The sequence below is a fragment of the Phodopus roborovskii genome, unplaced genomic scaffold (genome assembly GCF_943737965.1).
Source record: "Phodopus roborovskii unplaced genomic scaffold, PHOROB, whole genome shotgun sequence".
Classification (NCBI taxonomy): domain Eukaryota; kingdom Metazoa; phylum Chordata; class Mammalia; order Rodentia; family Cricetidae; genus Phodopus; species Phodopus roborovskii.
Window position 1 is genome coordinate 17,736,592 of NW_026125444.1, and position 27,746 is coordinate 17,764,337.

Below are 27,746 nucleotides of genomic sequence, written 5' to 3' on the forward strand. Positions count from 1 at the left end.
ACCCAACACACACACACAAACACACACACACAAACACACACACACACAGAGAGAGAGAGAGAGAGAGAGAGAGAGAGAGAGAGAGAGAGAGAGAGAGACTCCTCAACCTACCCTGAGTTATGCCCAGATAAGCACATCCTAGATGGACCATGTAAGTAAAAATAAAAATGCACACTGGCTTACCACAGCTTAAACACCAAAGAACCTACAGACCCTGCAGTTGGGCCAAGTTACCGGACCAAAGGCTGCTTTTTCTAATGTGGTGAAGATCTCCTATACAGGGTAGGACACACGACAAGAAATGAGCAATAGAACAATGAGTATGGGCCATACCCCTACACGAGTGGGATATGGGCTCTGTTTCCCTCGGATCCCTGCCAATCATAACTGCCCACATAGTTACTCTAACATCTGGGTTGGGATGAGGGGAAGGCTGGGAAAGCTCCAATGCCAGTAGCCATAAGTAGACGTGCTGGGGAGAGCAGCAGCAGGCTGGACCACTGGGAAGATACAATACAATTCATGCCAGGCAGGGATGGGCCGGGGGTGGATTTCTTTAGGACAATAATAGAGGTATTAGAGTGACTTCTTGCTTCAGTTGAGTCTGGGACAGAGGCTGGTCATCTGGGGACAGGAGGCAGCTCGCGCCAGACATCTTCCTCCACCATGGAAGCAAGAGGTTTAAGGAGATGAGTGGAGGGTTCTCTGCTGTCTGGTCTCTGTCCAGCGCTGACAGGGCCTCACTCAGTCTGTGTGCCAGGTGGCCCTTGACATAGACTGCTTTGTGGTAACAGTGACATCCTTTTTTATACCTTGGTTTAAGCTTTCTAAGCACTTTCATCTCTGTGGACAACTCCCCTCCCCTCCTGCGAGGCCAGGCATGGCTTTTAACATAGCAGAGAAGCTATCTTCCAGGTAGCAACTGAGTCCTACTTCTGCGTGCGTGTGTGTGTGTGGGGGGGTACTGCTTGGCTCCTAATGAAGCTACCCTATTCTCAAGCACAGGACACATGCTCAGTGGTCCCTTTGCCTTCCAGCACCTATGTCCTCCACCAGCTCTTCCCAGACCCCCACTCACTTCACAGATACTGAAGATGAGGAGATGAGGGGTGGCTCCACCCTGGGCTCACAGATTTAAAAAAAAAATACAAATGGTGGTGCTACCTGGTTACCCCACTCCAGCCATTACAGGGTACTCTGCAATGAGAGGGATTCACATCAGAGCCTTCCATCCTGGAACTATTCCATTCCCCACTGGCTCTACAGCAGGGACCTTTTCTCCATTAGTCTATAGGGCCCCTCATGGCAGCAGACGGATGTGGGGCAAATGCATATAGACATACAAGTACACCCCAGTTCTAAGGGCTGGTGTCCTGAGATACATGTGTGTGGATGCACACCCCCAATTCTCCTGGTGCATAAACCCCTCCGTGTCCTAAGAACAAGGCACTTAAAGAAACCTCCAAGAAGAGGGACATCGGGCACTACGCACGTATTTAGCATTAAGCCTAGTGGGAGGATACAGGGTTAAGAGGGGATATGAGATATTCAAGGAGCTAACAGAACTGATGCTCGGGATCTTTAGGCATCAGAATCTGTGGGGGGGGGGAGGTGGCAGTCAGGATAGGGAGGCTGAAAAATCACCATGGATTTGAGCAAAATTAGAGATGTCCATCTGTCTTATTCGGCTTAGCGGAAGCCAGCTTAGAGCCCAGATGGGTACACAGGGCTTCTGGGGGGTCTTCCCACCCCTCCATGTTGCCAGGACTCAGCGCCATCCTCATACCCTCCAGTATCCATAGTCACAAGTCAGTGTCCTTCGCAGCATCTTCCTGCCTCCCATGGTCCAGACAGGCCACATAAAAACTTTCAGTGTATCACTCCCACTGAACTCTACTATGAAGTAGTTGCTGTAATCATCTCTGCCTCACAGGCAAAGGAAGAAGGCACAGGCAGTTTAAGTACTTTGGGCAAGGTCATACGGAAGGACCTAGAGACATCAGGCCTTACGTCAGGCACTACAAACAATGCTGGCATTGCCCTTTTCCATCCTGGGCTCTTCAGAGTCTGCTCCAGAGGACATCTCAGTAGGACACTGTGTGGAACACTCGGGCAAAGTACAAATGGCCCTGGGTGGAATGCCCTTGTTTCTACAGGGTATGCTACTTCTTCATGGGACATTCAAATACAGTGTCATCCTCCTCCACAGAGGGCTGTCACATCTCATTTTCCTCTATTCTCTTTCTCCGTGGCTGACCCGGCTCCCCTGAGCTGTGGGTATTCGGCAAAAATGATAGGCACAGCCCAGAGGGGAGGGAGACCCAGGAGGGAACAAAGGCAATGTCCAGACTTTGGCCACAGGGACTGGGAAGAGCAGGCTTTGCCTTTACATCCCTTCATTTAGATATGACACCTGCGATGCCAGCCCTCCGCCGCCCACAGGACCACAGAGGCATTGCCTGCCAGGAAGGTTTGCCAACAGAGTACCTCGTGGCCTTTGCCCCCTCTTCTGTTTGAGGCTCATGGTTCTTCTCCCACCGATTCCAAACAGACTATAAACACAAACTCAGCCTGCCTCCTGCCACACACTGCTCCTGCTCTGTCCCCTGAAGCCCAGCTCCACTTACTGCTAACCCAAGAAAGCACAAAGTCACCAAAACAGCCACAGGGATAGCCCTGGGAAGTAGCCCTCTTACCCAGGTCCATGTCTGCAGCCTTGGGCCGGTGGGAGCATGGCACATTCTTGAAGATGGCATCCAGTATCTTCTCCTTGACCTGAGTGATGGTGTCACAGTTGAGGATCTTCACTGGGACCTCTGGGCTGTTAGCATTATCTGGACTGACGCAGCTCAGGACCTGAGGGTGGCAGGGAGAGGTCACGTGATGAGGACCGTGGGAAGGACTCCCAGACCTCATCAGCAGAGCCCTGGGATCCTTCATGAATGACTCCACTCCATCCTGTCTAGAGACCCAGGATGCCACCATGTCTTAAATACCGCTGCAGGGGTATAAGCTGTACCCTTAACTTCCTATCAGGATGGATGCTCTAATTTCCCAAAGGGAACAGTATTCTGTGAAGAAAAGTGATGGCAGGAGGGAGTCTATAACAGAACAGACACAGAGGCATGCACACATGTGTAGTCCCTTACTTGTACAGCTGTGTGCAAGGGGACACCCCATTAGCAAGCCTTACCCTCACCAACTCCCAACTTCATGTATCACTCTTTTTATTGTTTCTCCAAAACACGATCACAACCCTCTCCCTCCCCCCCCCACACCCTCACACACATGCTCAGGACTAATGAGAAACTGGGCTCCTGTTTTAAAAGATTTAATAGCTTTGGTTTTGGGAAACGTTTCGGGCTGATTGGGAGCTGCTGGATCTATTAGAAACCCAATGTATTCTTTAAGTATAAAAAGGTGCCCTTTAAAAACTGCAGCTTGAGGCCCCCCAAGAGGCCTCCATGGCTATGAACCTGAAACCCTGGTCAGGTGACGAGGCCGCTGCTAGTGCAGGCCTCCAGTTTTCATTTCAGAGAGAGGTGGGTGGGAAACTAAAGCTGCTCCACCGGCTGTTTCCTTCCTTAAGACATTCGAAGCATCCATCGGCCATCCTCACCGTGTGTTCTTTCTCTATTGCTGATACTTTGGGGCTCTCTGGGCGGACCTCAGTGGAACAAGAAGGGGGCTGTGAGGTACAGGAATGGTCAGGGCTGTGAGGGGCCTGGGTATTGGGGGACTTGAGGCCAGATGGATGTCTTAATGCTCTGGGTTCCCAACTAGCCTTTTGTCCCTGGAGCCTGAGTGTGCTGTGTCCCTCTCCTTCTCAGAAGTGAAACACCCCATGCCCCTCCCAATAACCATTTCCCAATAGCCCCATCTGGCTTGCAGAGCCAGACTGCAGCCCTCCTCCTGCTCCATGTGGTGGTAATCAGAACCCTGGCCCTGGATTCCTGCCTCTCATTAGCAGCTAGACTGTATGAGCACAAATGGGGAACATGCTTATTCCATTAAGAAGGGGGGAACCCCTAGATCCATAAAAAATCATACTCTCACCTTCAAAATGTCCTGAACTGAAAAAAAAGGGAGGCCAGGCCTGTGAGCTAAATGTCCAAATGCCTTCTCCCAGCCACTCCCTCCCTCTCTCCTAAGAACCTTCTGTACCCCTTCTGCTCTAACAACCCCCATGCTGTCCTTTGACAGACCAGTGATGGGCATTTCAGCCTCCTCTAGGCAGCAATATAGCCTTGTCCGAACTCTTTTCCCCAGCAGGACCATGAAGCAGAGACTGGTACTTAAGGGCAACCTCTCATATATGCTTTAGGGCAGGTACCCATCTTCCAGAGAGGATGCAGGAACCCACAGAGGAAAGGATCCCAAGGCTCAGAAAACTGTCTTCTACCCCTGGCTCTTAACTGCTTCGAAATCATCCACCTGGTGCTTTCTCTGCAGGTTCCCAGGGAGACTCTAACCATCTGGTGGACTCTCAGGGAACATTTAGCATTCTATCAGGTTCCTGGGAAGGAATACAGCCTTCAAGTAGGCTCCTGGGGGGGGGGGTGTATGCATCTAGACAGCTAGTGGGCTCCCTGGGGACATACATCTAATACACTGGCAGTTATTTGTCTTGTATTCTAGCAAGTTCCCAGATCTCTAGCACTCAAGTAGGTAACCTGGCAAGCATCTAGTCTTCTAGTAAGATCCCTGGCAGGTAACCAGGTGAGTGTCTAGCACTCCAGCAGGCTCTCTGGTAATGCAATGTAAATCCTGGAGCGCTCCCATGGCTGTGCTAATGCAACTTCAACAGGATAAGGTCACTAACAGCAAACTCAGAGCTCCCAGGCTCCTCGAGTCACTGCATGCGCCTACAAGGTCCACTTTTATATTTGGGCTGCTCAGCAGGATTCTCTGCTGCTCATCTGTCCTGGTGCAGGACCATCTTCCTGCATCACCACGGGATGGAGGGATGGAGTATTCCCTTCACATGTTGGAGCACCCTTCCCCGCTGCCCTGCCACCTCCGAGCAAAACAATCACCCATTTTTCTCTCCTGTCCTTTCCTGCCTATCTTCAGATGTTTCCAACTTAATGATTTCTCCCCATTCTCTGTAAGTTTGCCATCTGACACCAGCCCCTGGAAATAAAGGCTGCTGCAATTTGGGGCCAGAGAGTGATTGTGATCTCAGCTCATTGTGTTGCAAGGGGATGGAGGAGGGTGGGACAGGAAACATTTAAAGGAATTCATCTCTTCTCTCACTAAGAACTATTCAAGCCTCTATTTTTTGGGAGGGTGTGTCCCTCTTCTCCATTTTAATTGCAGTCTCTGACTTCCTTCTATGAGCCGGAAACTGAGAGGCAGAAGATGCTGCCCTCACAGACTGTCTTTGGCTTCTTAGGAAGAAAATCTATTGGGATTCCCAGGGCCCTTAAAAAGTCGGGAAAGGGAGAGCCAGAATGGCCTTCCAGCAGGCAGAAATAGCCTTGTCCTGAGGGAAATCACCTTCCTATCTGGCCATAGGACCTGAATGTCTCTGTGAGCATCTGTTCCTACCAGCATGACCTCCAGCCTCATCCCTACTGGGCCATGCCTACTCCAGTCAGCACCTGTCTGGACTCACGCCCATACACCAGCTGAAGAGTGGCTGAGCTACAGCTAAGCCTCTGGGTACCCTGGTGCCTGGGCCTCTGAGAGCAGAGGGGGCACACAGCAGAGCACCTGCAGGACCCTATTGCAGACGAAGGCAGTGGGAGGGCTCACCAGGGCTGAGGGGGCAGTGGGGGCTCACCAGGGTCTTGTATTCGATCTGCTGCCGGATGAGCTTGTCCTCGCTCAGGGAGTAGCGGGCCTCCCCTGTGATGGCGTCAATGGGGCCCTTCTCCATCTGCTGCTTGATGGCACAGAACAGGGAGAAGAGGGGCTCCCCGGCACACTCCTGCATGAGAGACCCCACTTTTAGAGTGCAGGGATCAGAAGTATGCAGGGCCCACCCCACTGTTCTTGCTTTCCTGGTCCTGCTTGCTTCTTGGCTCAGTCTTCCCGTTTCTTATTCTGTACTCCTTGGATCTGCATGGGTTCCCTCCTTGTGGACCCAGGCAATTCTGTTCCTTTCTGCCACCTGTCCAGAACTTGTCCTTCATCAGCTTCCATAAGTCTGGCTCTGGGTGGGGGGTCGGGGGAGCTTGGGATGTGGGGAGGAAACTGGGAACTCACGTGTTCAGCTAAAATGGGAATTTAGCTGGAGGACCACATGGAACCCTCTCAGTGGGAGGAACCCTCACTTGGGAGGAACTAGCTGTGGGTCTCTTCAATTCAGTTTCCTGGTAATAAAGGACTGCATCTCCTGTGGGTTGGGTGTATCGGGCTCCGTAAGAATGGGCATAGGGGTTATAGAGTGAGGAGGGACAGGCTGGAGAGGGAAAGGCTTACTCCCAGGAGAGGAAGAACCATAGTAGAGCTGGGAATCTGCCCTTGTCCCTTCCTACCTTGAGGAACTTGTAGAGGAGAAACGTGAACCAATTGGTCAGCATCTTCTCAGCCACCGACTCGGTCCTGGTATCAGTCAGTCACCCAGGGGATGGGGGAAAGAAGACAAAAATAGCTGGTCAGAGGCCATGGAGTGGGCCGAGTGAGGAAGAACTTGCCACCATCTTGCTGATTAGTTTCTGGTGAGCTAATGTACAGGAGAATCTTAGAGCTTGCCAGGCCCCCAGAGCTGAGAACAGAGCTCTTTCTGAGAATCTGCCTTCTGAGCATGCATATACGGCATGCAGGTTTTTCCTTGTCTACAGAGGTGCTATCCCATACCACTTCACGGCAGTGGCAGTGATCCTCACCTAAGCTGTCCAGTTGCTACTGGAAACGTGTGGCTACTGAACACTTGAAATGTGCTCAGGGTGTCTGAGGAGCTGGAGTCTGTCTACTTTACAGAATTTAGATTTGCATCATTACGTATGACAGAAGATTTTCTGTTGGACAGTATAGCCTTAAAGGAACTTGGGGGGGGGGTCGAAACAAAAGGCGGGGGGATCTAATTGGGCAGGGCATGGGAAGGAAGGTGGCACAGGAGGAGATTATGGTAGAGAGAAAATATGGTAGTGTTCCATATGGAACCTGTTACTTTATCTAGGCTCACTGCATTGGCAGCCACACGGAGGGCGACCATAGCTCATCCCCAGATATGTTAACGTCATCAAAGGCTGCTGCACACATCTAAGGAAAGCTTCTGCAGTGGCAGGGAATACTTTTTGAATACAGCCCCCATCTTTCATGTTATGACTCAAGCCTGCCTATTCTTTTGCGGAAGAAGATGCCCCTGGACAGTGGTGGCACACTTGGGAGGACAGAGGCAGGCGGATCTCCAAGTCCCAGGCCAGCCTGGTCGACAATGCGAGTTTCGTATCTGGCAGGGTTACTCAGAGAAACCCTGTGTTGAACGAGCAAAAGAGAAAAAAGGAAGGAAGGAAGAAAAGAGAGGATTCCTTCCTCTGGAAGGAAGGGGAAGAAGGGAAGAAGAGAAAGAAAAAGAGGAGGAAGAAAGATGCTGTGGCATTGTTACTGGTTTGAGCTGCACACATTCAGGGGTTGAAACTTGAGAGTAGGGTCAGCGCCAGAGACAAACTAGCGCCTCTAGACAGGTTTGATGAACTGAGACACACAGTTGCTAGAGAGTGCTGCTGACTGAGACCTCCAGGTGTTTGGACAGCTGCTGGTATGCAGTGAAGCCCAGAAGAGAAAGAGGAGGTGGGGAGGGGAGGAGCCAGCGGCAAAGGGAACAAAATGAAGTCGGTGAGGGAAAGTGCCAGAGCATCCGGGCAGCACAAGCAGAAAACCGAAGAGAGGAGACAGAGACCCAGAGTGAGACCGTGAGACCATGCCAGGGAATTGTCAGTGGGAGAGCCGGCAGGCAGCGGCAACCCTAGAATTATGCCAGTGGGTGGCTACGCGGAGAAAGTAAAACAAAAATCAAAATTATCTACCTTGCCGTTTACAGAGCTGTGGGATTCTCCTTGGCACTGCAGCCTTTTGCAGCTGTGCAGGCAAATGTGCATGCTCCTCCCCCCCCCCCACCACCCAAATAAGCCTAAAGCAAACTATTTGGAAAGCTAAGTCTATCTGTCTGCAAGCACCGCTGAGGCCTGGAGTCTGACCCAGAGACCATGGGGTAGAGGTCAGGAAGACAGGGTGGAGCCGTCAGGGCAGAGAGCCGGCTGCGGAGGTTTCCATGGTGTTTTCGAACTGTGGCCGTAGTACCATGACTGGGCATTGGAATAACTGCTGAGAACAGGAATGGGCACCCTTCCAATGGATGCCGGTACAGAACAGGAGTCCTGTGTTTTCTAGGCAAGCCAAAAATCACAGGGCAGGAATGGCTGACACTTGGCTAGCCTTGTGGGTTTTAGAAACACATGTAGGAAGCATGTGCTAGGTTCAAATGAGATGCTTCCCACGGGTTCTTGTATTTGAATGCTGGGTCCCAAGTTGGTGGTAACACTGTTTGCGGGGTGGGGGGGTGGTCATGGGACCTTTAAGAGATGGGACCTTGCTGGAGGAAGAAGGCCACTGGCCACATAGCCTCACCGTGATGAGGGGCTGTATCTCCTCAAACCATGAGCCCAAATGGACCACTCCGAGATGAGAGACCTAATAGCATCTAATTTGGTCCAGCAGGGAATCTGAAGCCTACATCAGGGGTCAGGATCTGCTTGCTGGGCTGTACTGAGTCAGTTGTCCCTACAGACTCTCACTTCCTGTTTCTCAAATTATAACACACATTCAAGTTGCTTAGTTCCCAGTTAAACTGTAGATTCCCATCAGGTCTGGGAAGCACAAGTGGCTTCCTTTCTACAGTCTTGTATGCTGCTCATGTTGCTGGCCCATGGACAGCCTACGGTCTCTTTCCTGGCCTAGATGAGGCCAGATCACGGCCTAACTGACCTACACAGAGCTACGGGAGAAGATGACAGACTTCAGAGAGAAGGGCAGGGGTATAAGGAAAAGTGGTGGGCTGGGCTGAAGGCATGCAGGTAATGGGTGGGACTGGCCTCCCATAGGTCAGTGTTTCACCCTTAGGAGCATAGCTGGTCCCTCTGCAGCCCGCCCTGTGTGCATGATGGGCTCCAGCAGCCATACATAAGGGTTGGGCTGGGGTAGGGGCCCTCTGACCCCTGCTGGCCACTGCAGGCCTCTCTCACCTCCTGAGCAGCAACTTGGGGTGGTTCTTGCTCTCCAGGTTCTTATCAATGAGGTCAGCCAGTAGCTGCTTGAGCACATCAGTGGCATACTCTAGCTTGCTCTGAAGTACCGTCATGATGAGAGAGGCCACGTTCCCTCGGTCACGCATGGAAAAGCTGCGCTGCGACTCAAGAGTGCGGATGAAAGATAACAGGAACACCTTGTTGTTGATGAGCTGGGCGAAGAGCTTCAGGCCTTTCTCGACGCGCTCCTGCCGGTAGCCTGGGACCTGGGGGGGGGAGATTTGGGGTCCTGACGTGAGCTTCTGGGTACCTCATTTACTGCCTCACACAATAGGCTCCCACTCTCCCCGGTCTAGGCCCAGTTGATCTGGCTAACACTACCTGGGCCTCCTCTGGAGTCAAGCAAGCGTGACGCCTACTACTATCTTTTTAACGTCCATCTTAGCCCAGAAAGTAGGGCAGTAGCTACGGCTTTGAGACACAACCACTAATACCAGAAGAATTAGCCACAGTTCCTAAGAAGTAGCCATTCGATTTTTAACCCCTCTGTGCTACCTAGAACCTCAGCTCTTCCCTGATGGTCATGCAGAGCCAATGGAGGGCCTGGGCCCCAGGCTATCTCCTAACTCTCTGGGGCTCTGGAAGCCCAGAACTGCTGTGGTTTGTGTCCCATCTGAGGGATTACCAGGCCTGGGCTCCCAGCTAACCCAACATCCCCAAAGGTCCTGTGGTCAAACAATCAATACTTCTGTATTTCCCCTGGACTCTGCCACCACCACACCCTGTGTGCTAGTTAGGGTTTCAGTTGGCTGTGGGCAGACACCACGACCATGGCATCTCCTATAAAGGAAAACGTTTACTTGGGTGCCTTACAGTTTCAGAGGTTTAGTCCACTATCATCATGGCAGGGCATGGTGGTGTGCAGGCAGACTTGGTGCTAGAGAAGGAGCTACATCCTGATTCCGCAGGCAACCGGAAGTGATCTGAGCATCACACTGAGTGAAATAGGCAAAGGAGAACTCAAAGCCCACCACCACCCACCCCCCTCCCTGCAGTGACACACTTCCTCCAACAAGGCCATACCTACTCCAGCAAAATCATACCTCCTAATACTGCCAACCCCTATGAGCTTATGGGGGCTAACTACATTAAAACTACCACACTCTGTAAGCTTGTGAGAGTTCATTTACCTCCTATAGACCTCAACTGACCAACTTTAGGAAAGGGAGAGACAGGCCTCTAAGGAGCACCCTGATATTCTCTACCCAGCAGAGGAGAATGAGGTAATGTTACCTTCTTCCCTGCAGGATAGGGGGCTTGGGAAATCCCTAGGAGGGTACAATTATCTTGAGAGACACTTGTTGGCTGCTTAGCTAGCTGAGCATGGAGGACAGTCCCTGAGATGTCCAGAAAGAGGCACAGCAGCCCTGTTCAGAGGAACCTCAGGTTGGTATCTCTCAGTTGCCCAGCAGTAATGGCACAGACAGATGCTCCCTAGCCCTGAGAAGGAATGACTTACTAGTATCCACAGCAAAGTGGCAAATGTCTGTGAACACACCAAGCGAAAAGGACAGACACTAGCGTGAGCTCACTCTTCACCTAACTCCATGTAAACACTGATTTGGGGCCGGAGAGATAACTCAATGGTAATAGGAAAGTGGTGTGCTTGGGCAGTTGGGAGGGGCACATAGGATTCCTGAAGACCTGGTACTGCCTGCCTCTTGACCCAAATAGGGGGGGGCGGGTGGGCTCTCTTGGGGACCTGCCAGTCACTGTGCTGAGCAGTGATGTATGTGCACTGCTCTGCATGCTTGCTTCTGAGAAGACTAATGAGCTCTTGGGAAAGCAGCCATAGGCCTGGCCCTCATGGGGATGCTTCTCGGAACACTGAGCAGGGCTTGTCTCCAGTCCTAATGGCATGGTGAGGCGGGAGGGACAAATATCAGAGGTACCAAGGAAGCAGCTTAAGGGCTATGTCCCAACCCCTTGGGCCTTTGAGAAGGACTGTCGCGTACGGCAAAGGAAAGAACATAGTTTGAGAGTTGGTCAAGCTTGGGTGGAATTCTGACAGTCACTCAGTAGTTGTCAATTTCTTCACCAGAAAAGTACGGTTGTTGAAAGAGCTAATGGGCATATGGATCTTCCTCTATGACGAGTCCTATTTGAACTGATTTGGATACTCATTTAGTACGTGCTCTAGGGTGCGGGTTCTGTTAGGCCCTCTAGGACAGTGTGAGGACAGGAGCTTCCTCAGGATCCTAAGACAGAAGCCTCCAAGCCAGACCATGTCCCAAGCTGTCAGTACTTTGTCCTACCCTATCCAGGAGCCATCGCATGGGCTCAGACAACTCACAAGAAGGCCTGTTGCACTGAGTACCGTAAACAGCCAAGTCACAAAGGGTAGCTAAGTTATCCTGCTGAACTCCCAGGTTTCAACTGGCAAGTGGCAGACAGAGATGGCCTGCTGGCTCCAGGTCACAGAAGATGGCAGAAATAGTCATTCTCCCCATTGACTCAGAAGCCCCTGTGTTCTGGACTCCGGCTGAGGCACAGCAGGCTAGCGCCAGCTACAGGCCAATCCCAAGTCCCCAGGTCCTCTGCAGAGGGCACACTGGATCTCTTATGCATGGAAGAGGTCTTATGTGACCTTTTCTGATAGAGAAGCACATTCTGGTGGTTCTGGGATCTCAGAGGAAGCCTGTGTGCTCCCAAAGCCAGGCCTTTGTCATTCCTCTGGTTGCAGTACTCATATGTGGAAAGACTGTTCTCAGACAAAGAGGGAGGAGAACAGAGCCAGGAGGGTACAGCAGGTAGCCGCCAGAACAACCTGGCAGCTCATCCTGGCCCTCATCAGAGCCCCACTCCGAGTCCCTCACCGTCATAGGAGCATCCAGCCTTGGCTTACCTTATACCTGGCTCCTTTGGCTCCCCAATCCATGGCGGACTGATGCAGTATTGGCAATGGATACATGGTAGCCTCATTTTGCCGTAGCTCAGGTATTCATCTACCACCTGTCTACTTCCTCCTTTGTCCCCAAACCTGTGACTGCACCCTCACACGGATGATCATGCTTTACTTCCTCCCCATTCACCTCTCCTCAGAATGATTCCTCTGCTACCTGAACTGACTGTAACAGATAGCACTGTTTCCTGGGCTCCATACGCAAGGCACAGTATGTGCATTCTTAATGACCTTACATAGGACAGTTATGATCTCAGTTTCTCAGACAAATGACCACACTTGTCCCCAAGAGCTGGATTTTCAAACCCAAACTCCCCACCTGTCACCATGTCTACCCCTGCTGAACTCAGGGGCTGTCTGAAAGCTGACACAGGCTTCTCCTTGGAATCTTCCCGGGTACACTCTCCTAGCTGCTCGGGCTGTCTGTCAAAGGGTGAGGTGCCCACGAGCAGGTTTGGCAGTGCAGCTTATAGAGAGAATACTGTACCAGCCACACAGCACCCCACACTATGGAGACCCACTCTGGACCTACTGTATGGGCTTCTCTTGTACCTTAAAACATGTATAAGCCTGTGGCCAGCAAGCACCTGGGGCTCAGGGCAGGATGGTTTTGGCCAGCCTCCTGCAGGAAAGGTACCATGGCTAGCAGCCTGGGCTCTGGAATCAGCATAGTAACTGTATGTGAAAGAGAACTCCAACCCCTCCAGAGTCTACTGCCTTATGTATAAAATGATTATATGAGCGTCTGTGTCATAATGCTCTATGAACATTAAATGAGATAATGTACATGACGTACTTGGCATGCGGCCTGTGCACAGAATCAGCACGGTTTTATTGCCTGCCTTTGCATGTCCCAGGCTGCTGCATTCTGGTCTCTGTTTGCCAGGAGCTTCTAGATGTCAGACACACATCTCTCTCTGTCCCGAGTTAGAGGTGGACATTTTCTTTCCGTTTGATAAGAGTGGAGATGGATGTGAAGGATCTTGGGAAAGGATGTCCGGACCATCACTTTTATTCTCTGCCACCCTCCCCATCCCTAGCCAAAGTCATTCTGAAACCAAATACTCTTTATTACCCAGATGGTTCCCGGCTTTAGTTGAATTCTGTGCCTATAAAACTGGATGGTAAATTTTAATTTGTAACCTAATAGGTTAGAATTGAGGAGCCAGTGATGGGTCAAAACCTGGAGTGTGTGGCTGGAAGTTCTTTGTATGTTTTTAAAGCACTGGTATATGACTAGGGCCAGGAAAGTCTCTTCCTCAGATGCCCCTATTTGCCCTCATGTGGCCTAGAGACCTACCAAAGCGAATGGACATGCTCCCTTCACACTTTCTGCTGTGGTCCAGTGTCCCGTGAAGATGAAAGGTCCGTGAGACACTGCTTTCATGAAAGGACTGTCTCCACACCCAGAACACCGAGGAGGAACTTTCCATAGCAAGAATAAGTTGGAAATGAGCAAATAATAGTCCAGTAAGACTACATAAAGTCCAAAGCCCCAGGCATGGTATAGTTGATTTCTGGGCCCAATTTTGATATAGGCTCAGAAGATCCCATTTAAAAGTTATATCCTCATGTGGACTTAGGATTTTGAACTAGCGAAATGAGGAAAATGACTCTCTATACACATCTTGGTTGAATTCTTAGGCTGTTCCCTCTGATACATATGGGCAGGCTATCACTGCCCTTGCTAGGACTGTGTCCTCTCTAGTACAGACAAAGAGACAGACAGATGGGCAAATAGTCTTTCACTCGGATGTTTCCCACACGGATACTCTACGCCAGGGTCCCTACCTGGTAGGAAGTCAGATCATGACAGTGAAGATTATAGTCTATACACCAGCAACACTGTTTTCTACCCCGACTTCTTCTCCGAACTAGAAACTCGTGAGCTCTATTATGTCCTGGGAAGTATGTTGTCTGGGTGCAAATTAAAGTGAAGCCAAGGATAGATGAAATGAAAGGCAAGGAAAAGGAGAAAGGAAGAGTAAAGATGAAGAGTCTGAACAAGGTGATGGATGGAATGAATGTCCCGAGATACATAGTATCTTTGTGCATAAACATATGACACATCTATAAACACTAATACACACACAAGCAAACATATTGATAAAGACTAGAGGCTCCTGTCCAGAGAGAAGGTGGTGCTGTTTCCTATAGTCTGTGAAAGTGCTTAGAACACACACATGCATGCATATATACGTGTACACACACACACACACACACACACCCCTGCATGCATACATGTCTGTGTCGTCCAATAAGCGAGTATGGAGAAATGCAGGCTGTATGCATGGCTGTGAATGAGCAGTATGTACACAGCCTGCTGCAACCAGAGACACCCACCAATGTCAGTATACACAACACCCAGCAAAGGGTCTGTTTTCATTGTGTGGACAATTGTGTGTACATCCTGAATTGCACCTTATTTTCCATTGTTGCTCCATCTGCATATTCTGGTTCCTCCCTATAGACAAGCAGAGCTAAAGGACACCCAGAGTTATGGCCCACAGGCTCTTAGCCAGAAGAGAACATGATGTCTTGCATGATGCCATGATGTCTTGACTCTACTTCTGGCTCTGTCCTCAGCAGCTGTGTGTACTAGCCACTCACTGGGCTTCTCTGCCCTTTTACTTTGCTCACCTATAAGATGGGTTCATCTTCTAATGCTGGGAAGGTAGACGGCTAAATGCAAGAAAAGTACTTAAAACTGAGTAAGGGTTTTCACGGCTCACAAACTTCTAATGATCACCATCCCTCAAGAGTCTTGTTTTTCCATTTCTCCCATTCATCATTTTTCACTTTCCTCTGGCATTTATCTTGATAACCCATTGTAAAGCCCTTTCGGAATAGAGTGTAATGTGAATGTGTGCACAAGCGAGATAGCATGCTAGAGAGTAAACGGGATAACTTTCTCAAAGGATGGGGGTCCCTGATAGCAGTAGCGCAGTGGGGCTTTTCTCTCCTCCAGCTCCCTCCCTCACCCATCACTCCTCTTTCCCAAAGAAGCGTCAAGTGGTAAGATCCCTTATACCTTTATCCAGTAACAGTTAATTAGCGAAATCCTTTATGCTGTGGTTTACTAAACCCAAGTCCATGTTTACCTAGCATACTCTTTGGCTGTGTATACAATGGGTCGGTTTGAATGAAAATGGCTCATACAGGCTCAAACATTTAAATGCTTGGTCCCTAGTTGGTGGCACTGTTCAGAAAGAATTAAGAGGTGTGGCCTTGTTGGAGAAGGTGTGGTAGTGCGGTTGCTCTTAGAGGATTTGAAAGCCTGTGCCATCCCCAGTTAGATCTCTGCTTTATGGTTGTTGCCTCAAGATGTAAGCTCTCAGCTAACACTCCAGCGCCATGCCTGCCAGTTTCTGCCATTCTTCTCATCATGGCGGTCATGGACTCACCTTCTGAAACTGTAAGCCCCAATACACTTTTCCTTCTATAAGCCGCCTTGGTCATGGTGTCTTACCACGCAGTACAAAAGCATTGAAGACAAACATGTGTAGTTTTTCTTGGAAGAGTTGCTCTCTACCCATTCAATCTTGTAAGGGCTCTACGAACACCCAAGACCCCCCAAACACTATTCAAATCTGTGCTCCGAGGCTCCCTGTTTTGATCCCATCTCCACCAGGAAACTGGCTGGTGTTTACAAGCTGGGGGACCACAGGCAAGATGTGCTGTCTCCCTGGCCTCACTATTCTCACATCTGAATCAGGATGCTGGGCTTTCTGCTGTAATGCCAGCATGGGGGGTGGGCACTGATTCTTACCTCAAGGTCCCGTAGCACAGGATGGTCTTCAATCCCTGGGAAAAGCACCCGCATGGTGTAGGTCCTGTAGTCCAGGAAAGGAATCCCAGCTCCATCAAGGTCGCTGGTAAGCTCATGGATATCTGTCTGTAGCTCTGCAAAAGCTGGTGCAAAGAGAAGCTCATGAGGAGCCTGGGATGACAGCTCACTTGGTAACATGCTCCCCTTGCAAATATGAAGACCTGAGTTTGAGCCCTATAACTCTAGCAAACATAAATATCCCTGGACATGGTGGCACACACCTGTACATATGGCATTCAGGACATGGAGACGGGAGGAGCCTGGTGCTCACCAACCAGCTAGGCTACCCCACGTGGAGAGCTCCAGGCCCGCAAGAGACCCTGGTTTAAAAAACAAGGTGGACAGTCCCTGAAGAGCAATAGCTTAGAATCCTGTGTCCCTGGGGGTGTAGTCTGTGGACCTGTGCATGTAAGAATGATGGAACTATATGGCATTAGCATGGGAGAAAGCTAGTCTGGGGCCTCATGTCTTTCAAACTGCAGAGGGATGGGAAGGCTACCCTAAGACCTATAATGCTATTGGGGTTCAAAGAGAAAGGGCTCTGACTGGTAAAGTGTGTTGGGAAGGGAAATAGAAAAGGGCAGGAGGACAGAGGGGACCAGACAAAGAGATAAGCCTATGTCTAGTGCTGCACTCTGAACCGCTTTTCTTAGCAAAGTCAAGAACAATTTTTTTTTCCAATAACAAAGAACGTGAGCATAAAATTCTGAATCCTATAGCTTGCAGAAACCAAACAAGGCTTGGGCATAGGGCCAGTCACGCTAACCTATTTCTTTTGCACAGATACGAAGGGGCACCTTTGCCTTTCCTGCCTCAATGCAATGCTATCTGGTAGTGACTTCTTATTGCATGCAGGCACTGCTATCTGTGAGGGCAGCTCAGGCCTCCAGGTGGATAGAGTTACAAGGCCCCAGCTGGCCCCTGGGAAAATCTGACATGCGACACAGCCCAGAGCCAAAGCTGTCATCCTCCGTCCTGGCCCAATGCCTCCTGAGGCCACCTCCTCTGCCACCTCAGAGCTGCAGCTATCAGGCCTGCTAAAGTGTGGCATTCTCCTTGGTGCATGCCCCCACACCCACCTGCACGTATATGCATGCATGTATACATGCTCACACATGAACAGATTGTATTGGCAAACACTGACAAAGAACAAGTCATGGTTGTTGCCTGACCAATACTCATTTTTCATGTATGTAAGCTTAAGGCTAGGAAAAAAGAGTAGTGGGTGGCTTTGGAAGGGACTCACAAGCTCTACGTGCTCTAGGGACATCTAAGAGCAAGCCCAGTGCCCAACGGCTATGATGACATGTAAACATGACATAAGAACCCTGAACTGCACACAGGGTACTAGATTGTCTTTTCCGCTGACTGTGGTAGAAATGACGTGAAGTCTGTAGGTTTCTGAGAGTCGTGATGCCAGGAGAGCCCCCAAGGCTTGCTGGTAAGCATAGGGGTCGAAGCTGGACACCAGAAGACATGCAGCCTCTTCTGGTGCTTCCTTCCAAGCAGCCCTGTTACATGGCTACTGGGGTTCTGGACATGCAGTGACACCAGAGACAGATGCCTTAAAGCTTCTGAATGCAATCCGATGCATGTGAGCAAGGAGGCCTCTTTGGCATGCACTGTCACCAAAGCCTAATGAACATGCATTGACGGTTGATTTAATTGCTAGCTTGAGTGGACTGAGAAAAGCTCAGGAGATTAATGAGGCTTATCCCTGGGTGTGTCTATAAGGGCCTTTTCAGAAACAATCAGGTAGTAATTATCAATGGATTGACTCATCCTTTGATGGACTCATAATATGATGTTGCTGTTGGGAGGGCATCGATTTATGGAAGGTGTAGCCTGGGATCACTAGGGGTGGGAAGCTAGCTGTCTCTGGCACTCTATTTTCCTCTGGCCCCTTTTCTGTTTCTGGTCTTTTTTGCCTCCTGACCTGTCCACCATGCTCCCCCTTCTCCATGGTGTATGAACCCTCTGAAACTGAGAAAAGAAACCCTTCCTCCTTTAAGTTGGTTCTGGTGGGTTATTTGATCACAGTACTGAAAACCGACCAACATACTTGAGCATATCTAGGGTAAAGAACATCTCTCTCTCTCTCTCTTTCTCTCTCTCTCTGTCTGTGCCTCTGATTCTCTCTGTCTCTCTCTCTCTCTCTCTCTCTCTCTCAGTATGTGTGTGTGTGTGTGTGTAGAGAAATACATGAACAGGAGTGGGGTGCACGTGAGAGAATGTGTGCCTGTTTTAACTTGTATAAGAGCATGCAAGCATACTAGTGACGATGCATAGTGGGAATGTGTGTTTGCACACATGTGTGCCAATATATCCAAACCTCAAGTCTGGGCTGATGCCAGCTACCTAGCTGGCAATAAAATTTCCACACAAATGCTTGCCCTGGGCCCAAGCTCCCTTATAAACACACAGAAGTTGCCTTGGCATCCTGGGAAGTGCCTCCATGGCCAACACTGCATGTCCTTTGCTATAAGAAGCCTCCTTCCATTCCAGTAGCGTAAGTGTCCCCAGCCAGAAGCCATGGTCCTCTTGGGACTCCATGGGTTTCTGCGTGCTAAGCCTTTCAGCAGGAGCTTCTAGAGGAACCTGGCACCCACCACCCAGTAACCCCCCCCACCCTGCTTCAGCTGCCTCCTTTGATTGGGCTGCTTTGCTGGCCAGGAGGGAAAGGAGGGTGTTAGGTTTGATGGGTCTGCAGTTTCCTTTAAGTCATCATGTGCCTCCAACATTCAAAGCCTCATGCCTGCCACACATAAAAGAGATCCTAATCACTACACCTAATTAGAGGGAAGAGTACATTGCAGAGAAAAAAATTAAGCAGTGTAAATATAATAAAAGGCAGTAATTAACAGTCCCACAAGGCAGATGCCAGGATGACAGCTGAAGGATGCAGAGATGGGATGGAGCCTTGTCTCCATCAAAAGAGGCAGAGCTTCCCCAGCAGGAACCTGTATGCTAGAGCCCAGGTACAAGGCTGCATTAACATTGGGTACATATTACCCATTGAGAAGTAGCTCAGCTCCCTCCTCCCAGGGTGAGCTTACAGAAGGATGTCCTGGGGTTCTATGAGTCTGCTAGCTAAGCTGCCTTCTTGGGTTTGACATTGCTGATCTCCCTTCATGGTGACTTGGGTACATTTTTCAAATACAAGCCAAGAAATGTACTTCCTTTGAAATCCCAGATCAACGCTGAAGAATTCCCTTCCTGCTGATGGTCAAGAACTGAGGATTGCTTGCATGCATCATTTGGAGACACCCTTGTCTTCCCTGGAGGATACTGTGACCACCACCACCACCACTGCCAGAATTCTGAATCTGGGTACCGTTCTTGGTGTATAAATGATCCCAGTCATGTATTTGGAAGGAGTTAGAGAGAAAACCTCAGGCAGATTGATAAACAGGGCTTTGGTCTGGGACCCTGGTTAAGCTCAGAGACTGGCAGAAAGCTTCTGCAGCTAGACTGCCCAGTCTGTAAGGCCATCCATTGTGGGTCAGCTTGCTGGCCTATGAACAGGCATCATACACACATACAGCTGCCCTCCCCCACAGCAACTTGCTCAAGTACATATATGCATACACACAACCTCCGGCACAACATGCTATAGCCTACCCTGCCGACCTGTAAATGAAAGACTCAAATGCAATGTGTATATTTACACACATAACTACACCCTTTGCAGCCCCATCTGTTGGTTAATGTACTTACAAACACAAATATAAATATACACATGCGTGACCTCCAACATTGCCAAATGCTGTCCAGGATGGTTGGTGTTGTAAAGAGGGATATATGTGTATATATGTACATGCACACACACACACACACACACACACACACACACACACACACACACAGAAAGAGAGAGAGAGAACTTTCATGAGGTTACATGTATATATATATATACTACCCACTGCTACCCAGCCTGTGTGCTTGTATATGGTAGGCACACATGTGCACACACACAGACTCCACCCCGGGCACCAGCACCTGAACCCTCAGTACCTTCCTTGCACTCCAGGGCCACACGGGACTCAAGGTTGTCCATCTGCATCTGCAGCCGCTTCAACGTGAGGTCACTTTCTCGGGACTTGCGTTTGTAGGCGATGAGGACTGCCACAATGAAGATGATGAGGAGACCTCCAGCCACTGCAATGCTGACGATGGCGGGCAGGCTGAGTGGGCTGTCTGGGGCAATGTACACCATCCCAGGGGAATACTCCATGCCACCCACCCGTGCCTGTGGACAGAAGAAGAGAGGGGTGGTAGCAGACTGGGGATGAATTCTAAGTCAGAAGGAGAATGTGACTGCCAGCGAAGACCCCTGTGCCCCATCAGAAAAATAGGAGAGAGCATGGACAGCAGAGACCATCCTTCAACTAGAAGATGTCCCCATCCTCTCACTCAGGAGGACACACTCATCGTAAGGAAACAGCTCACAACTGCAGTGTAAACATAGTGACATAGTACCAACAACTGGCTTCCCTGAGACTCATCCTGCCATCCGAGTTGGGAATTAAGACACAGAAATGGCATCATGGACTACCCTACCCTTGTCCTAAAGGTCCTCTTGGCCCTAACAGACAATCGATAGCACTCCAGTTAATGTTTTGCCTTTGTACCAGCCAAGACAGAGGGAATGGCAATACACAAGAAACCGGCTAGTGGGACGGGAAGATGGAGACAGGTCTGGGGTGAGCTGGGAGGGGAGTTCATAGTGGGCAGAAGTCCCTGATCGCATAGATCGCATAGATGATCGCATAGATCGCATAGATGTAGCGAGCCGCTCTCACCGTACCCCTCATGCCCAGTCCACACACGGTAGGATCCCAGTAGCCTCACCATCACTTTGTGCCTGCCGATGAGGTTGGGAGACTCGCAGAGCAGCTGTACATCCGACACTGTCACGGTGCATGGTTTCTCCCCAACCAGCACAGTGTAGTTCAGCTTCACATTGCCTCCAGCCACAGGCGGGATCAAGTTCTTGCCCTGAACAGACAGGAAAGCCCCCATTCTCAACCCTGAGTCAGGACCACAGGTGCTACTGGCTGCTATGGCCTACCCAATATCCCTCCCATCTTATGGGTGAACTGGGAAAGAGGCCACCATCAGCAAGAGGTACAACGAATTGGCACATGCGTTAGATGTGGTGTGTTAGGAGTTTGGTGCCTTGTACTGTAAGAGGTAATGGGACCTTTACGATGTGGCGCTTAATGGAAGATGATGGAAGATCATGACTTCCCCATGTCTTAAAGTTCCCCTCTGCTTCCCTTGTCCATGTGCCCCTGCTAGAGGCCCTCGTGAGAACCAGGACTATTACTGGTCTTTCATTTCCCAGAGCAATGAGGCAACTTTTTTCTCTTTATGAGTAGCCAGCATCAAGTATTTCAGGGCAACAGAAAACAGACTAACACATTACACATACTAGTGTCCTCTCTTCCCCCCAGTAGGAAATCAATACCTTTAGGATGATGGGGGTGCCAGGCTTGAGCTCCAGGATTCCTGAGGGGCTGAAAGCTTCAAACACAGGGTTAGGGTAGTAGGTGAAGTTAGTCTTGTTGAGAATTAGCAGGGACTGGACGTTGTCCAGGATGAAACCAAATTCTTCAGGCCTCTCAGTGAGGTCCGACTGGTGGTCAGGACCCAGGGCAAGGGCTGGAGCCTGGCAGGTCATCTCAGTAGCATTCAGGACCTCACAGATCTGCAGGAGTCAGAGGACAATGAGAAATCTCTCCCCTCTGGGGCTCCTGGTGTGCCGTTCATGCTGCATCGGGTTCATATGGGAGGGTTGTGGAGGAGGGCGTCAGGTCATACTCTTGGCTGTTCCCAGATCCCACCCTGCAGCTACCGCCGATCTCTGGCTTTTCCCACCATGAATGTGGCAATGACTAGGTATTTTCTAAACTGGGTAAGAATGGTAGGGTGAGAATGGAACCCCATGAACCGTGGAAGTACTTGGTATCCCAGGCTTATAGCCCCCAAAACCTGGAGATAGGGTCATGTCAACTCCCCTGTCCCCCCACCCCAGGACATGACGGTGTCCCGTGCCATGAGGAGTCATTGTGTGTAGGCGAGGACTTGCCAGTGGACTCACATTGATGTGTTCTTTCCCTCCATGCTTGGCACGGATCTGGGGGTTCTGTATGAGGTCCAGGTGAGTTCCCCAGACAGCGATAGGTGTGTTCCCACTGCCCAAAAAAGAAAGAAAAGAGGGTATGAACTGTAGCCACGGGAGATGTAATGGGCACAACAACAATGTACCAGGATGGGCCACGACAATAAGGATGAGGAAGCACAGGTGTGTCCTTGGAGACAAGGATGAAAAGCCGACTAATAAAAAGGAAAAGTATCTCCGAAGCCCGAGGGAGGACAGTGGTGAGCAGATATCCTTAGTGTTGCTTGCTGAGCTGAGCTGTTTGTAACATGGACATCTCATGAAGGTCCAGGCGGCAGCAATGGCCCTTAGTTCTCTGAGACTTCCAGACAGGATCCAGCTGTTTCAGCCCTGGAGTCTCCTCCCCGGCCCTCGCCACTCTTGGTCTTGTCCTAAACTAATGGTTCCTGGCAGAATCCCCACTACCCATGTGCTACAAATTTCCTCCTTAGTGGCTTCAGTCCCGCTGAGACACCTCTTCCAAGATTACAAGTGTGACGTGCTCTGAGACTCCAGTCTCCTGAGCCCTGGCGTGACACAGGACACAGATCCCCAGGTGGAATCAGATGATTCACCCCAGTGTGACCTTTCAGAGGACGCTATGCTCTGTGCTCAGGAACACCGCGAAGCTGGTGAGGAGAGTGGGCAGCCCTGGGCTTGGCTATGACCTACGTGGGTGGACTAGAGTGAGCAATGGCCTGATTGCTAGTCAACAGAGTGTCACTGGCAAACAGCCTGCTGTCTAAAGCTTGGTGGCTATGATTCTTTGTCACCTGTGCTCTCATGGGCTTCCCCCAGCTATCTCCTTTCCCATCTTTAAACTGCCCGTTACTTTTCTCTCTCATTGAGTGTGCACTCATGAGCTCACATGCACACATACACTTCCAAGTATGCCTGCAGGGTTCCTTCTACATATAGCACAGTCACAGTCCAGATGAGTTTCTGTGTCTAGCATCCCTGTCCCCAGATGTCCCAACCGCTAATTCTGCACTCAGTAGAAACTGATCCCCTCATTGTCCCCAAACAACCCAGGCACTTATAGGAGGCTCAAATCCACAGACTGTGCAAAGCGCACATCATCCTCAGATTTTCTTAACCTAAGCAAAAAAATGCTGGCAGTCTAGAGTGTGTGTCTAACCTCCCTCAGGGCATGAATGTGACTTGGGGTACTGAGGAGTGTCAGGAAGATGACACCTTCATTTCTGAGACAATATGGAGGGAAAGTGAAGTCAATAAGGCTGTAAATGTCCCAGAGTGTCACTGCCCAGCCTCTTGAGTGAGACACAAAGGCCTGTGTCACCTTCCTGAAGCACCAGGCTCTGAGGCCAAGGCCTGACATGGCTCCGAGAGGCTGTTTCCCCTTCATGCCTTAGCTAAGGACAGCCAATGGCCTTTCTCATCCCAGCAGTCCGGCTGGTTCTCTCTGGTCTTCAAGCAGAGGGTGGCCAACTATTTCTGTGAAGGGCCAGGCAGTAAATATTTCAGGCTCCACAGGCCATATGGTCTCTGTCACAATTACTCAACTCTGTGCAGTCATGAGAAAACAACTGTAGACAACACAACCAGGAGCAGAGCCCTGTGCCAATAAAATTTTATTTATAACAATTCAGCCAACCAGTCAGATATGGCCTTTGGGCTTAAGTTTATCCCTCTTAGACTACGCCTGCCCCTGCCTCAGCCAGCACAGAGCTCTTCTTTATTCTGTCTTCACTAACATCACTAGTCCTGGGGCCCTCCTGGCTGGAATTGACTATGGGGAGCGCTGAGCAGGGACGGGAGGACAAGAAACAAGACCATGCTGTTGAGGTCATCTGTCTAGTAAGCGACATGGACTGAACCCATTCTTTTCCACCCGAAGTCTTCACAGTGTTCTCCATGCAGTCTGGAACAGCGGCTTCCTAGTGATCTCCAGGGGACGTCACAGAAGGGGCAGCCACTGTGGAGCCTTCTCATCCCGATACATGCTCCAGGCTTGGAGAAGTGGGCACAGTCAGGTGCCTGCAGTTCCCAACTCTGAAGGGTGGCACTATACTCCTACCCCCTAAGGGTCCTGCAGCCTCTCAGTCCCCAGGAGAATCCTCCAAAGCTACATGTTCAGGGAGAGACATGGCTTGCCCCGGGGGGGGGGGGCATTACTGAAGTGCTGGGTCTCCTAGAGCAGTAGCGTCACACATCCTCTTCCTACCTCCTGCGTTATTTTGCTTGGTGCTTTTGTGTCACACGGATCCTGGGGAAGCGGGGAGGAATAAGGGACCAGGCTCTGCCTAGCGGAGTCTGGTATTTGCGGGCAACAAGGCAAGCAGGCCGCAGGACTGGTGAAGAGAGGGCTGGGAAGAGGCCTCAGTCTCCCCAGTCACTGAGTTCTCTTGGACTTTTGAGAGTGAGAAAGAGAAACAGAAGCCTGGAGGCAGGGAGGAGGCGGGGGGGGGGGGCGCCAGGGGGGATGGGTCCTCCTACCTGACAATGCTCCACTCTGGCTCGATACGCACGATGGTAGGGTCTTCCACATACTGAAAGACCAGGTCCTGTCGGATCCTGGCCCTGTCCACCTGCACAGTCACCTTCATGTCCAACACCTCATCTGAGGAGGTAGTGTTACAGATGATGTAGGATGGCGAGCGCCTGGAAGGGAAGGCAGAGTGTGGGGTCCTGGCTCTTGGGAAGCCGGTCCAGGGTCAACCCCTTTCTTGCTGCATCAGATTTCACAGAAGGGGCGGGTACTGTCTCAGATAGGAAGCTCATGAACCGGGGACAAGGACCAACCTTTTGAAAGGCTTCTCTGAGCCTACCTTTGAAAGAGTCCTGGTCTTTGGGGGTGTCTTTGACCCTAGGCTCTGCCCCAACTTTAGCAAGGGTCTAGATACATAAATAAGTCTGGTGATGCTCCTTCCTCCAAGTCTCATTTCCTGGCATGCGTGCAATGAGAATCCTCTCAAGTGAGTGTGGTGGGAAGCAGCCCTTGCCGAGCCCTGGTTTAACCATGCTTGTTGCACTGGGCTTGAGCTCCGCCTCTTCCCTCTTCTGAGTCGCAACCCTACCACAGTCGTTTTGAACAAAGTCGCCTTCACCGTCCTCACTCTAAGTAATGGCTTCAGGATAGCAGTAATGCAAGACACCAGGCTGTCTGACTTTGAATCAGTCACAGTTCTTGTCATTACCTACCCTAGGAACAAATATCTCTGGGAACTTGGGCTCAGATTGCCCCAGAGCATCCCCGGGGCCGGCTCCTTGTGGGCCCTATTCCAGGCTCCTGGCTTGGTAGGATATATCCCTTTGGGTTGCAGAACCCAACTAGGCAGAGGGAGGAATGTCTCTTGCCTTGATGGCTCAGCCTTGACCTTCTGGGATCACTTGTTTAGAGCACATGGGTTGGTCCCATGCAGCTTCCAGCAGGGGAGGCTCTGCCCCTTGAAGGGGCATCTGCTACTTGGTCCCAAGCTAGATACTCAGTAGTAATCCCCATCCTCTGCAAAGGGTCCATACTACGACACTAGGCTGATCTGTGGACAGCAGCATGGTGCCTCCCCCACTTTCCAGGGAAGGTAGAGATGGCAATCCCCCAAGAGAGGAAGAGCAAAACCTTTGAAAGGACAAGCAAAAGTCAGCCTGGGAAAGGGGCAGTTTCTGTTCTCCTCTGTGAGACTCACATTTCCTTCCTGAGTGGTTTACCTGTCTGGGCCCAGGGGTTACCTGTGGAAGAGGCATGGCTGGCTTCCAAACATCACCACCACATTGCTGCCTGCATTCAGGTTGGTGCCTGTGATGGTAACCTGTGTGCCCCCAGACATGGGTCCCCGAGTGGGCTTCAGGTCTGCCAGGGTCAGAGTCTGCAACGAAAAGAAAGGACGGAGGCACGCTGGGATAGGTGGAGGAGGCCACCGAGTAGATTCTAGATGCCAGCTCTTCAGTAGGCCGTGGGGCCTCTGCAAGCCATGTTGTATTTTTGTGTGAATAGATCTTTCATCTCTAACGTGAATAATAGTGGTCATGAGAACTGCTGTGTACTGATTTTGTTTTTTTTAGTGACAGCCTATATCTCTAGTGATATAGACATATGTGTGTCTATAATTACCCAGTCAATGATTTTTAAAAGTGGCTATCATTATCTGTTTCACAGACAGACGGGATTCAGAGGGGTTAACTGAAGCTCTCCAAGGTCACAGGGCTAAAAAGTCCTGAGGTTGAGACCTGAATCCACACCTCTGGTCTCCAGCCTTGCCCCTGATAGACAGAGAAGGGGGCCTGCCATTCCAAGAGGTCTCTCCAGGGAACCCTCCAGGGGCCAGAGCATGGGATGGGATGTGTGAGAATTGTGCCAGGGAAGCCTCCAAGGCCAGTCAAGCCCCCTGCCCTGACTGGAGGTGAGTGTGGGCTGGGGTGGGGGCGGGAAGCAGAGCCCCAGACAGCAGGGGATTTGGAGTTGCAGTTTGTTCTTTCATTAGCATTTTAATGGAAAAACTTTCCCTGGTCCCAGGTGAGAAGCCTGTATCTGCATTTAAATGAACTTCTCTCTCCCTTCCCCAGGCACAGCCCCCCCCCCCCAAGAACTCTGAGATGAGGGTGAGCCCATGAGATTCTCAGGGCCATGGGTGCTCTCCATCGGGGGCCAGCAAACCCACCTAGCTGTCATGCACCCAGAGCCCAGATTGGCCTGGAGATACTCACTGACCTTGTCCCCACGTTCCTCAGCTAGGTTTAAATTCTTGGCTTGGGACTGAACAGCCAAGGACAAGGGACTTTTGGTATTGTGCTGTGTGACTCTGGGCAAGATAGTCAGTGGACTCCTAGGGAGTCTGGCCGAAAGTGCTTATCCCTAAAGTGGTCATGGACAGTTTTCTTATTCAGTAAACTATAGTAATCAGCTGTTTCCAAAGGGTGGCTTGGCCCCACCGGCCTCTGCCGAGAGGAAACGCTGAGTCTGTTTGCTGGTGTCTGGTGGGCTGTGGGTAAGGTCCAGCGCCAAACGCTGGGAAGGATCAGTGTTTGCCTCATTGCAATGGATGCAGAGACTGGCTGGAAGGGGTCTGCTTCGGGTGGGAGAGGGTGTTATGGAAACATGTTTTAGACTTGTGAGAAACTATTAATTATTCAAGCCATGCTTCATAAATATTTCACGGCGGGTTTGCACGGGAAATCAAAGTCTGAATTATTTGCCAGCTCTTCACTTGGCTCCATGAGGGAACAGACTAGGAGGGAGAGGGAGAGGAGGAGCATTCCTAGCATGGAGACCTCCTGGGACAGAGCTGGTGGCTGGCCAGGCACGTTGATCCAGGCTTTGACGTTCGAGTTACTAACCTACGCATCAGAGCCTGGTTTGGTTTGTGGAGAGAAACTGAAGGAAACCCAAGATAATCCCTGAAGCAGGAGAGTGGGACAGAGGGAAAGACTGCAAAGTTAGTAGGGGAGAAAACCCTGTTAGCAAACAGGAAGGCTGGAACCAGCTTCAAATGGGGTGACCCAAACTGTGGAGCCTCCAGTACAGACACGGGGGGCATCAGTGGCTGTAGGTGAACTGTGGACCTACACCACCTGAGATGCATGAAACTGGGTGGAGAAGTAAAGATAAAGAACAGGTGTGAGAAAGCCCAAATGGCTCTC

General features: G+C 50.6%; 1 protein-coding gene across 1 annotated transcript in view; it reads right to left on the bottom strand.

The window, feature by feature from the left end:
* The window catches only part of Plxna4 (plexin A4), a 426,662-nt gene that overhangs the window by 23,285 nt on the left and 375,631 nt on the right, over positions 1-27,746 (bottom strand). The window contains exons 15-25 of the mRNA XM_051175888.1: positions 25,839-25,975; positions 24,606-24,770; positions 22,089-22,182; positions 21,456-21,695; positions 20,837-20,983; positions 20,000-20,234; positions 15,926-16,068; positions 9,192-9,460; positions 6,483-6,549; positions 5,786-5,932; positions 2,697-2,856 (exon numbers count right to left, since the gene is read on the bottom strand). Of these exons, the coding sequence (XP_051031845.1) occupies positions 2,697-2,856; positions 5,786-5,932; positions 6,483-6,549; positions 9,192-9,460; positions 15,926-16,068; positions 20,000-20,234; positions 20,837-20,983; positions 21,456-21,695; positions 22,089-22,182; positions 24,606-24,770; positions 25,839-25,975 (1,804 nt within the window). The remainder of the gene's footprint in view (positions 1-2,696; positions 2,857-5,785; positions 5,933-6,482; positions 6,550-9,191; positions 9,461-15,925; positions 16,069-19,999; positions 20,235-20,836; positions 20,984-21,455; positions 21,696-22,088; positions 22,183-24,605; positions 24,771-25,838; positions 25,976-27,746) is intronic.